Source organism: Amblyraja radiata, chromosome 22 (assembly GCF_010909765.2).
Source record: "Amblyraja radiata isolate CabotCenter1 chromosome 22, sAmbRad1.1.pri, whole genome shotgun sequence".
Classification (NCBI taxonomy): Eukaryota; Metazoa; Chordata; class Chondrichthyes; order Rajiformes; family Rajidae; genus Amblyraja; species Amblyraja radiata.
Window position 1 is genome coordinate 11,212,917 of NC_045977.1, and position 12,358 is coordinate 11,225,274.

At 42.5% G+C, this 12,358-nt stretch overlaps 1 protein-coding gene across 3 annotated transcripts in view; it reads right to left on the reverse strand.

Moving 5' to 3' along the window:
• The window catches only part of ppl (periplakin), a 72,078-nt gene that overhangs the window by 10,912 nt on the left and 48,808 nt on the right, over positions 1 to 12,358 (reverse strand). For all 3 annotated transcript variants that reach the window (XM_033040399.1, XM_033040397.1, XM_033040398.1), the window contains exons 15-20: positions 10,381 to 10,538; positions 8,490 to 8,668; positions 6,239 to 6,377; positions 5,288 to 5,481; positions 3,400 to 3,550; positions 593 to 676 (exon numbers count right to left, since the gene is read on the reverse strand). In XM_033040399.1, coding sequence (XP_032896290.1) covers positions 593 to 676; positions 3,400 to 3,550; positions 5,288 to 5,481; positions 6,239 to 6,377; positions 8,490 to 8,668; positions 10,381 to 10,538 — 905 coding nt within the window. The remainder of the gene's footprint in view (positions 1 to 592; positions 677 to 3,399; positions 3,551 to 5,287; positions 5,482 to 6,238; positions 6,378 to 8,489; positions 8,669 to 10,380; positions 10,539 to 12,358) is intronic.

The following is a 12,358-nucleotide window of genomic DNA, read 5'->3' on the forward strand; positions in this document are numbered from 1 at the left end:
ATAACATTCTATCCAATTGTTTGAAAATCCTGATGCTTCAGCATTTGCTCTGCCAAGGTCCCATATCCTTTGCTCCTTTAAACTCTCCAGAAACAGTTCTCCCATCCCCCTGGCCCTATGAGATCCTTCTTCAGTCTGGAAACGAGAGATATAGACAGTGATGGAGTGAGATATAGAACAAATGAATGAAAGATATGCATAAAGGAAACAGGCCATTGTTAGCAGTTTGTTGGGTGAGAACGTGTACAATGAGACTTGACAATTAGCTGATACGACTTGAGTGGGGGAGGGATGGAGAGGGAGGGGATGCAGGGGTTACTTGAAATGAGAGAAATCAATATTCATACCACTGGGTTGTAAGCTGCCCAAGCAAAATATGAGGTGCTGTTCCAATTTGCGTTTGGCCCCTCTTGACAGTGGAGACCTTTCCCTGACTCTGTCTGAAGAAGGATCTCGACCTGAAATATCACATTTTCCATTTCTCCAGAGATGCTGTCTGACCCTTTGAGTTACTCTAGCATTTTGAGCCTATCCCAGGCTAGCTGACAGTTCTCTGCTTACTCGACCAGTATCTGGCCAGCTAATTTCTTACCTGGGCTACCTGCTGATACTGGTTTGCATTGGTGATTGTTTTTGCCAGATCTGGCTCTTTGTTGGTAATTTCAGTTAAAAGATTCTGTTTGAAAAGGGAAAATAAAGTTAATATTGATATTATGTGAATTATGCAACTTTTTGATATTGTTTACTTAGTTAACAAACAGACTAATCCATAAGGGAGGATTTGTATTTAACATCTACGCTGGGTAAGGGGGATGATGACCAACAAAAACTGACTCTCTAATCTTCCACCCAACAATACATTAAAATTATAATGGTTTTAATTTTCATAAAGAAGTATCTCAAAATAAAGATGCGTAGTGAAGTCATCATGAATCCAATTCCATGTAACTACTTCCTACCTGAACTATTCACTGAGAATATATATCATTTCTTCAGGAAAATGATTGGTGTGGGCAGCATTTTTGATGTATCTAACACTGGAGTAGTTTTCAAACTTTCATAAGTTCATAAGTTCATTCTGCCCATCAAGTTTACTCCACCATTCGATCATGGCTGATCTATCTTCCATTCTAAACCCCATTCTCCTGCCTTCTCCCCATAACCCCTAACACCTGTACTATTCAAGAATCTATCCTTGCATTAAAAATATCCATTGACTTGACCTCCACAGCCTTCTTTGGCAATGAATTCCATAGATTCACCACCCGCTGACTAAAGGAATTCCTCATCTCCTTCCCTGAAAATGGCAACACAAGAAGATTAACAGGTTTCACATGTCAACTGCAGAAACTGAATCCTTCCTGAAGGGCCACGACTGTGGACTATGAGCGCGGCCGGAGGCCTTTATCGAGGTGCCGGGGTCTCGATGCCTCGCGGATCGCTGCATGGAAGCCTGGGTCGGGCCCGTCCGGGGCAGCGCAGCCTGCGGCTGGGAGCCAAGTCGGCACCACGGAGGCGTGAAGTGGGGCGTCGACAGTGGTGATGCTTCTCATCGGCAGCAAAGCAGCGGCAGCGGTGAAGCCTCGCGACGATGGGGCCTCGGCGGTGAAGCCTCGCGGTGGCGGTGATGCCTCACGGGTCGACCCACGGGCGACGGTCGATGAGAACGTGGAGGAACGTGAGGGAGGGGGTAGAACAATGGACTATAGGGGAGAGGGACAAAGGACAATGGGGACCCAGCGTAGGGGGCAGGGGACAAAAGGGGGAGCCGGCATGCTTTGTAACTTTGTCAGGGCCATAGGTGGTCACTATTTGTATACATTGGGTACCCAAGCAAAGAATCGCACTAGTCCATGTGCCTAGTCACGTGTGGCAATGAAGTATTCATATTCCTAATGGAATGTCCTTTTATTCTGAGGCAGTGACCTCTGGCCCTAGACTCTCCCACTAGTAGAAACATCCTCTCCACATCCACTCTATCCAGGTTTTAATGGTGTTTTGTAAAAATCCCTTACATGAACGGCAGAATCAAATAGTCAATGATTTAATAGATCATCAGATGTGCACATCTAGATCTTCAAGTCGAGTAATTAGTTGCAACCTGTTGCATGTTCTTCCACTGTGCTAAAGCTGGATATCTGGTCGCCAGTCTCCCCCCACCCCCCCCCCCCCCCCATGCAGTTTGATGCAGACATTTACTGGAAGGTTTTGGTCAGACAACTGCTACAAAAAAATGTGCCTTATGTAAAGGGCCTGGCCCACATGGGCGACCTAGTCCGCGAGTTCTGGCGAGTTTGCCCTCGACTCATACTCGCAGCATGGTCGGCACGAGGTCGTAGGAGGTCTTCGTAACTCTCCTTCATGCTCGAGAGTGGTCTCCGCGTACTCTAGGCCTCAGCTAGGTCACTGCATTTTTTCAAAAAAGCTAAAAAAAAGCCCGCGAATAAAAAAAGGCTGCCATGGTAAAAATCGATACTTTTTTTTACTCGTAGGTTTTGTCGTGGTAGGTCGGCATGTTAGTCGAGGGTAGTCGTAGATAGTCTTCATCATAGTCGAAGGAGGTCGTCTTCACTGTCCACTATTTTCCTGTCCAATTTTCCCGAAGTTAGTCGTAGCTAGTCGTACCCGGTCTTCAGCATAGTGGAAGGAGGTGGAAGGAGGTCTTCTACATCGTCGAAGGAGGTCTTCAACATGTAATATTTTCAAACTCTTCTAAACTCGCTAATTAGGTCGCCCAAGTGCGCAGCCCCTTAACTAAGATTTTCTCCTTCAGTAAACCTGAGACGAGGCACAAAACTGCTCCAAAGTGCCATGAAATTTGGAATCCAGACCACCAGTATTCTCGAGCCAAATTAAAATCAGATTAAAGTCAGCTCCATTTTCAGCTGGCAAACTGAATTGCAGAACCATGGAAATAATTGGGCCAGTGTGATCAGGCTTTGATCTATCGGATTCCAACCTAACGACATACCAATATAAAAGCACTCCGTGAGTTTGAGGCATTTTACAAACATAGCTGGCTCAAGATAAACTTCTTGGACAGGTGGCTTTGACATACTGTATCGTTTTGCGACAATTTGAAGTATTCAATAATCAGACCAGCAGAGATTGCGTGGATCAATTTATAAAGAAAATTTGGAGCAATTTAGTCATATCCTCAATACATTTAAAATAAGTCTGAAATATCTTCAGTCCCATTTTCTTGACAGATTCCAACCCCCCCCCCCCCCCCCCCCCCGGGTCTATCGATAAAATGGTCTACATGAATGCGCAGATACTGCTTTAGTTGAGAAGCTGAAATGCTTGATAATATCTTGAAATATTGTTAAAACCACAGCTTAGGATCAGCCAAATGCTAATCAAGTGCATGTACTGTTATACTTTGATTGAACACGGTACCATTTGTTTCTTCAGCTTATTATCAATAGTTCTGGTGCTGTCATGTTCCTGGGGCTCATAGTTTGGTATATTGGAGAGCCAGCTATCCAAAGTATCGCTACCATTCCGGAAACTGGAATATGAAGACTTGGCCTTCTGCAGGTTTTCAATCCTGTTAAATAGGAGACAGGGAAATGTAAAGTATTTCACTCCTGTGATTGCGTTTTGCATTTCCTCTCGTGCAACTCATTAAACATGTAAAGAGAACATAGCACTTTAAAGACTTAAACCAAAACTTACTCAATGAGTCCACTTTTTTTTCAAAAGTACATTCGTCAACTCAAATGTTATTTGAAGACTGGTAACTACAAGCCTGCACATGCTGGCTCGCAAATATCAGACTCCTAATTAGGACAAGTTTGCAACTTGCCCATGGTTTAATGATAAAAAAATGGGCAAAACACCAAAAAAGAATGGTTCTCTTCTTTCACTTAGCTTTATTGCAGCCAATGAGTAGGATAGAATCTAAAGGTTCCTTACACCGCACTATTAAAATATCCAGGCGATTTAACATTTAAAAAAAATACATCGTCTTTTAAAAATACATAGTCTTTATCAGGGTGTTTTATCCCTGTTATGTCAAACCAGTCAAGGCTATGAATGTCAACTGCATTTATTAATTCATGTGAGGATTAAGGTTTAGATGATGATCAGAGTGGTCAGCAAAGACATGGTGGGCGGAAGGGTCTATTTTTGTGCTGCATGATGCTCAGTCCCTAAATGTACTCTTGTCATTTATCAACACTTGGACTGTAAACATCCATGCATTAGGAAATTCTCACTTAGATACTCTTTAAATGTTGTGAGAGTACCTGCCACTATTACCCTCCTCAGCAGTGCAACTCTCAGGGTGAAAAAAAATCTCCACTGATCTCCTCTAAACTTCTTAATCTTATCTTTGTTCTCTAGCTTTAGACACTTCTGTTATGATGTACTCTCTCTATGCCCCTCATTATCTTGGACACCTCTATAGCACGCAATAAAAGCTTTTCACTGTACCTCGGTACACGTGACAATAAGCTAAACTGAAACTCTATCAGTTCTTCCTTTAGCCTCCTCTACTCCAAGGTCATCAAGTTGAAATCATAGCTTTGTTTACTGAATTTTCCCAACATTTTGGTGTTATTTCCTATTTCCAGCCTTTGTTTCTCTCGCACAGCTTTGAGAGAGCACAGCAAGTTCAAACGTGCTGCCTTGGGAAGAAACATTACACCAAGGCCTCATCTGCTTTTACAAGTTCAAAAACATGACTCCATCTTGAAGGTTATCATAGTGGTTCTTTGTATTCTCCTGGGATATTCATCCACAAACAGCCACACGCGTTATTTCATTGTCATGCATCAATCTGGTTGTGCAGGACTTGGCTCCTGAAACTACACTTGAATAGTAATTTGGCTGCAGAAGGCTATCCTGAGCTTTTCACTGTTCCTCAGTGCATGACAATAATAAACCTAAACCTAATGAGGATGCTATATCAATGTAAGTTCTACCTTTCAATAGTAAATCAATGTTTAGTTTAGACATACAGCGTAGAAACAGGCCTTTCGGCCCACCGAGTTCACACTGACCAGCACTCTGTGCACTCATGCACTTGTTTTATCCTACACACTTGGGACGATTTACAGAAGCCAATTAACCTATAAACCTGCATATCTTTGGGGTGTGGGAGGAAACTGGAGGAAACCAACACAGTCACAGAGAGAACGTGCAAACTCCGTACAGGCAGCACCCAAGGTCAGGATCGAACCTGGGTCTCTGGCACTGTAAAGCAGCAACTCTACCTCTGCGCCACTGTGCTGGGCTGAATATTAACACAGAGAATGGTTCTGAGTAGAAAGCAGAAACCAACCGACTGTCCAGTTGCTTGTTGATATTGTCATAGCGTTGGTTGAGTTTCTTCACGTCAGTGTCCTGCCGCTCAACATCAAGGCAGTGCTCCTGAAAGTTGTCTGCCAGCACGTTGCCAGCTCTCTTCACCGAATTCAGATTCTGCTCCGCATCCTGCAGGATGGGCTTCTTGGATTTGAGATCGATGCGCATGGCCTTTTACAACAATAACATAAAGGATGATTAAAAACAACCGAGGAACAGGGAAAGATCAGGAACAGGCTTCATTGTCCACACCCAAAGCTAATGTAAAAGTGCCAGAGAATGACAAAACCCGGGTAGCAGAAAGCAGCCAAGTTTAGCACGAAGCAATATGATTAAATATGCAGAAGGAAGAAAGCTTAACCACATAGACCACAAGCTGATGGAATAATTAAAAGAGATTATACAGGACAAAGAGGTGGATATTAATTCAAGTCAGGAGGTAGGAGACAATTAGAAGATACATGCGTAAATGAAGGGAATCCAAACCAAACGTTGCTTGGATTGGGGAGTTTGGAACATTGAATAAAAGAGTGACAATGCATTACAATGGCCAGAAGGTGATAATTAATCATTATACTGGGTTATAGGAGGGAAGGGGGAAAATGGAAAGGCAATGCCATAAAGTTGGGACACCAAAGCGTATGGATTTAAATAGCGATTTCCTCCAAGGAGAACATTTTTAGATTATAAAGAGGAATAGCAAGCAACTGGTAAGATTACAGAGGTAGAGACCGGAAGAGCTATTTCATATATTTCAGTGTAAAAAAAAAATATATATATCGTCAGTCCATTCCCTTCACAGATGCTGTCTGACCCACAGAGTTCCTCCACCATTGTGTTTACACAAGACCCCAGCACTGCAGTTTTTTATGTCTCCTTGCATTTCAGCTCTTTTATGGACGTATTCATCTTAGAATACAGCACTCACTTCAAGTTCTTGCGTCTTGGAATCCAGTCCCCAGTTGCTATCTGGAATCACTTGATCCTTTATCAGCTTATTTTCAAATTCTGACAGTGTGTTTCTGCCCTTCTGTAAACTGTTTTCCAGCTTATATACCGCTTGGGCCCTATGAAGAAACATAACTTAGTAAGTTTGCCGGACTGAAGATTACTGAGTAAAATATAAAACAGCATTAATACATTTGTCAATAAACAACAAGAGTGCAGAATATATCTGAATTGATGCACCACTCATACTCCAAGTATTGGATGATAGAGATAGTGGTGACAAGATAACAGAACTACACCCTCAAGTCCGCAACCAGCGATCTTTTCCTGCTAAGTTCAAAGCATTTTGTAATGTGAAAGACACTGTTTGCTCACCCATACCTGGACGTACATAATAAATGGGCATATAGCATGGAAACAGGCCTTTCTGCCCTAGTTGCCCACATCGGCCAACATGTCCCATCTGACAGTATACTAGTCTCACGTACCTGCGTTTGGCCAATATCCCTCTAAACCTAAACGGTCTGAAGAAGGGTTTCGGCCCGAAACGTCGCCTATTTCCTTCGCTCCATAGATGCTGCTGCACCCGCTGAGTTTCCCCAGCAATTTTGTGTACCTTCCCTCTAAACCTGTCCTGTCTATGTACCTGTCTAAATTTTTTTTAAACGTTGCAATAGTACCTGCCTCAACTACCTCCTTTGGCAGCTCGCCCCATACACCCAACGCCCTTATGTGTTAAAAAGTTATCCCTCAGATTCCTATTAAATTTTCCCCCTCACCTTAGATTTTTCCCTCACCTTAAACCTATGTTTTCTGGTTCTCGATTCCCCTTCTCTGGGCAAGCGACTCTGTGTATCTACCTGATCTATTCCTCAATATCTGATGGTATAAGAAGCATGGAAGCTTACTGACACTCCGCCCAGAAGAAAGTGAGATCTTTTGTGGGAAATGAAACAGGGCAACGAGGCCTTGGGTAATTTCTCTCATAACTTTATTGAAAAAGAACAGTTGGCAGAATGCAATGGGGCTTGTAATTCACCATGGCTATTTTACTCCTGTCCCTTGTCTGTTACCATATAAATAGGTTCATAAGGAAAAAAAATGATTTAATGAAACCACCCAAGACTTAGAGACATAGTCAGTCTTACCGCCTGGAACCAGGCCCTTCGCCCTAACTTGCCTACACCGACCAATGTGTCCCATCTACCCTCTTCCCACCTGCCTGCATTTGGCTCATATCCCTCTAAACCTGTCCTATCCATGTATCTGTCTAATTGTTTCTTAACCTTAGTTACAAGATTTATCCTGCTCAATGTGGATCTCTGTCTGAATAGCCCTTTCTATGTTATGTGTATTGGAATAATCTGTGGGTTCTAATGTTCAGAGAACTTTCAACAATATTTGTCACCTTACACTTATAAAGACAAAGAAAGAGGCCAATCATTCCTTCAACTCCATGCTGGCTCCCAGGAGAGCAATCTCATTGCTCACATTCAGCCTCTCTTTATTCACCTGTACCTCTCTACTTTCTACTTTCCCGGTAAACTAGCCTTTGATCCTTTTGCCACTTACTTACCCTTGAGGAATGATTTGCTGCAGCCCACTAATCTACCAGCATACTATAGAGGTGTGGGAGGACATTGGTGTACCCAGAGGAAGCCCACATAGTCGTGGATAGAATTACAAACTCCACACAGAGTCAAACACAAGACCTTACTGTACCTCCCATTCATCCCTAATACTTGTGTTATCTTTAGACGCATTAGGATGAACCGCAAGCCCCACAGAGACAGCGCTGGACATCAGGATCGGACCTAGGATCCTGACACTCTGGAGCTTTACAGCAACAGCACTAACGGTGGTGGAACTGGGCTATAATCTGTGTTTGACATTTAGTCATACAGCATGGTAACAGGCCCTTTGGCCCAACTTGCCCACACCGACCAACATGTCCCATCTACACTAGTCCCACTTGCCTGTACTTGGTCCATATCCCTCTATACCTGTTCTATCCATGAACCTGTTTAAATGCTTCTTAAAAGTTGCAATGTTTTTTAAACGTTGCGATAGCACCTATCTCCACTACCTCCTCTGGCAGCTCGTTCCATACACCACCACCCTTTGTGTGAAAATGTTACCACTCAGATTCCTATAACATCTTTCCCCCTTCACTTTCCCCATAATACATGGTGAAAGCTATGGTGCCGCTACAAAGAGCTAACATCACTTACTTCTCTTCAGAGCTGTTGAGCAGGAGGCTGGCTTGGTCAAACTTGTCGTTTGTGTCGTCCAGTTTGGAGCGAAGCTGAGGTGCCCCAGCTACTTGTGGGTTCTGCGCAAGGAAACTTTGGCAATCTCTCTCTTTTGCCATCTTTGTTAATTCAATTTGGCTTAGTGAACCATTGATGTTCTGGAGGGAAATGAATTTTAAAAGAGCAGATGTAATATTACTCATATTTCCAAAGTGTCCATTCACTTAAAGCAATAAAAGAAAATTAAACCTCAACATATTCAACACCCATTTGATCTACTTCATGCAATGCCAAAGCAAGTGGGTCAAAGATATTTCAAAGATATTCCACTTTAAGCCATCAGTGGCATGTGAAGAAAGTGCAATGAGTTTTCTGTCCATTATAAAGGAATGTGTCAGTTATTTCACACATGACTCGGGCTGACGTTTAATCTGGAAATAGCCCATTAAACTTCAGATTTAAGACCATGGCAAGATAACCTAAATAAGAAAGCAAGAATGTAAGAAGAAACTGTTACAAATGTGCACTGATAGGATGTTGAGGAGTATTTTGATTGTTTCATTGATTGATTGAAAGATACAACATGAAAACTGGTCCTTTCAACCTACTAAATCCACGGTAACCATCCCACTTTTGAATCAACTCCCTACAGACTAGCGGCGATTTACAGAGGCCAATTAATTTACAATCCTGCAAGTCTTTGGGATGTGGGAGGAAATCGGTGCACCCGGAAGAAACCCACAGTCAGTGAGAGAGCGTGCAAACTCCACAAGGACAGAACCCGAGGTCTGGTTCTGTGGCGCAGTGAGGCAGCAGCTCTGCCAGCTGCTCCACTGTGCCATCTTTATTTGATGCTGAGATCTCTATAATGTAAAACTGCCCGTTAAATATGGAGACAGAGGGAGAGCAGGGCATGCAAGGAATGAAACAGCATTTAATATTTGCAAACTGTGTCTTCATAGGTTGAGTTCAAATGGTGCTTAAGGAGGGTGTACTCAAGAGTTGAGGAGTTGCGCATAGAGCAGCCACTGTCATATTAAATGGAGGGGCAGGCTCGGAGTCCCCAGTGGCTTACTCGTGCTCTTATTTGCTTGCGTTCTTACATTCTTCACCTCAGGCTCCAGATCACCAACCTCCCCACCCCACCCCACCCCTCTCCATCATTTCTAAAAAGCATTACTATATTTAGATATCAACATCAAGTGCTACTACAAATGTTATTAAAAGGTACATCACAGGCAGCTCATGAAGTGCAACATTTAGAACTTGATTCAAACCACTCCTCAGATCATGCAGATTACCAAATCAGAGTAGCTCACTTGCCAGGAGATGATGAGTGCAAATCTTACACCAGGAGTGAAGTGAAGTGTAGTACCTGGGTACATTTTTCAGTGTTACTCTGTTGGAGATGATGTACACTGCCCAAGATGTTAAACAAGAATCATGTCTGCCCTTTCAGGTGCCTACATATAATGATGTTATGCCCCTAACGTGTTGGATGGTCATTAACATTTGTATAATGTATAGGGTAAGAACTACACCGAAGATAGACACAAAATGTTGGAGTAACACGGCAGGTCAGTCAGCATCTCTGGAGAAAAGGAATAGGTGACATTTTGGGTCGAGACCCTTCTTCAGACTAAAGAAGGGTCCAGACCTGAAAAGTCACCTATTCCTTTTCTCCAGAGATGCTGCCTGGTCCGCTGAGACTCTCCAGCTTTTTGTGTCTATTCTCGGTGTTAACCTTTGTATAAAATGATTGATGTGTCTCCTGTAACACCACACTTCAACCATGTGAAGTATTTTTGAGAGAGCTTAAGGTAGCATTACCTCTATATAAGTAGCAGCTGAGTAGTACTTTAAGTAGTACCTTAAGATCCTGAATTCGATCCTTGATATCTTGGATAGGCTTTGGCTGTTCCAGAGGTGGCCGCGTACAGCATTGGATTGCTTTCTCCTGTTTGGTGGTATCACTCTGTATTTTATCCAAGTCGGAGAGTAACTTCAAGCACTGCTGGTCCTGGGTGTCTGTCCACAGAGAATGAAATGTGGTTAAAATGTGGAACTTACAAAGAACATCATGGTGGTTCCCAGTTCCTTTCCCATTACTTGAATACACTGTAACCCACTTCAAACCTTATAGAACTAAAACACCTTTTACCAGTTCCAGACTGTGTTGGTGCCGGTCCAGTTATTACAGGTATAGGAGAAATAGGGTTTTAGTAATGGAGCATTTTATCTTTTCCTAATATTAGCTGACATTTCCTGAGTGCAAGCGGCTTAGATGGGATGACATTTACTAAGTATGTCCAAGAAAATGTAGTGAAACAATATATAGATATAATATTGCTAGAGACAGGGCAGTACTTGACCTTATCTTAGGAAAGGAATATGAGCAAGTGATGGAAGTGTTGACAGGGGAATACTACAAGAACAGTGACCAGAATTCTTCAATCTTCAAGGTAGTCATGGAAAGTGTAGATTGATGGTGCATGTGAGCCAATCGCACACAAGCCAGCATCACTAACTCCACCCCTCTATAACACTTATACTAACTCCCGTTCCCAGCACTTCAGTTCGAGCAGCCAGGATGCATTGATAACCTGTTGTCCTCAACGCTGCTAAGTGCTCATTAAAGATGCGTTTAAATCACACACTGACTCTGGCTCTTGTTTACAGAAAGGGATAAGGTTGGTTCTCGAGTTAAATTATTGAAATGGGGGAAGGTTAATTTTAATAGAGGACCTGGCAAAAAGTAGATTGGGAGCAGATGCTTATGGGTACAGAGACAGCTGACAACTGGGCGTAATTTTAAAAGAGAGTTAGTAAGAGTTCAGAGCTAGGATGTTTGGTCAGGGTGAGAGGCAAAAATGGCAAGATTATGCAAGCTAAAATAAACAGTGTTCGGCCAACACATGGTAAGCATTAAAATGGTTACTCAGCTGCTAAAGAATTCTGTGGCTAGGAGGTAACAGTACAGAGAGCAGAATCAAGAATTACTTCCCTGTCTCTACTCATAAAATCATAAGCAAGAAAATCCCTGGAGGCCATGGAATGCCTTTTCATTCAGAGCAAGTCATTAGATTTTGCTTCAATTTATCCTAATTACATGATGACCACTGAAATATTATTCATCCCTCATACCTCAAATAAATTATAATAGAGACCATTAGATATGACTGCTTTGGTATGTTTTCAAATATGCTAAATTGCACCTGAATTTAACAATAATCAAATTAACTGAGAAAAGATACAAAACACTATTGCTTGCACTTTAGTAACAGCAACGGTCGTGCTGATGAGTGAATTGATTTGTTGCCTTTAAGACTGAGCTTCCTTGTTTGGCGGATCATTCACAACCACAAACCCTTCTTCAACCAGTAAAGCAGGTGAACAGGCTACCCTGGTCATAGTTTCAGTGACCCCTGGAAAGATGGCAGGAAGCCAAACTCAACTTAGCTGAGATGTCTTCCATTTTCATCCATCAAACATATTCGCCCAAAGTCAAACATTTTATGACTCGAGGCAGGAATCTCTGTATACATAAGATGGCTACCATCACATAACTAAGGATCTACCTTCCCCAAAATGGACTTCATATAAACATGGTAAGCATTAAAATGGCACAACTAGAATTTCCTCCAATTAAACATTGTGTAGACCAAAGCCATCATCTACAGTCCCCACTGAAAACACTATCCCAAAATACTGGCACTTTTCTGTTCAATGCCTCTGGCTGATGCAGATTGTTTGCAATTTCCCCATCTTAAAGCAATCTTTCTCTGACTTCATCTGCACCTCTTCTGAATAAAATTGGCCATCTCTTCCCTGGTCTCAGCCCATCTGCT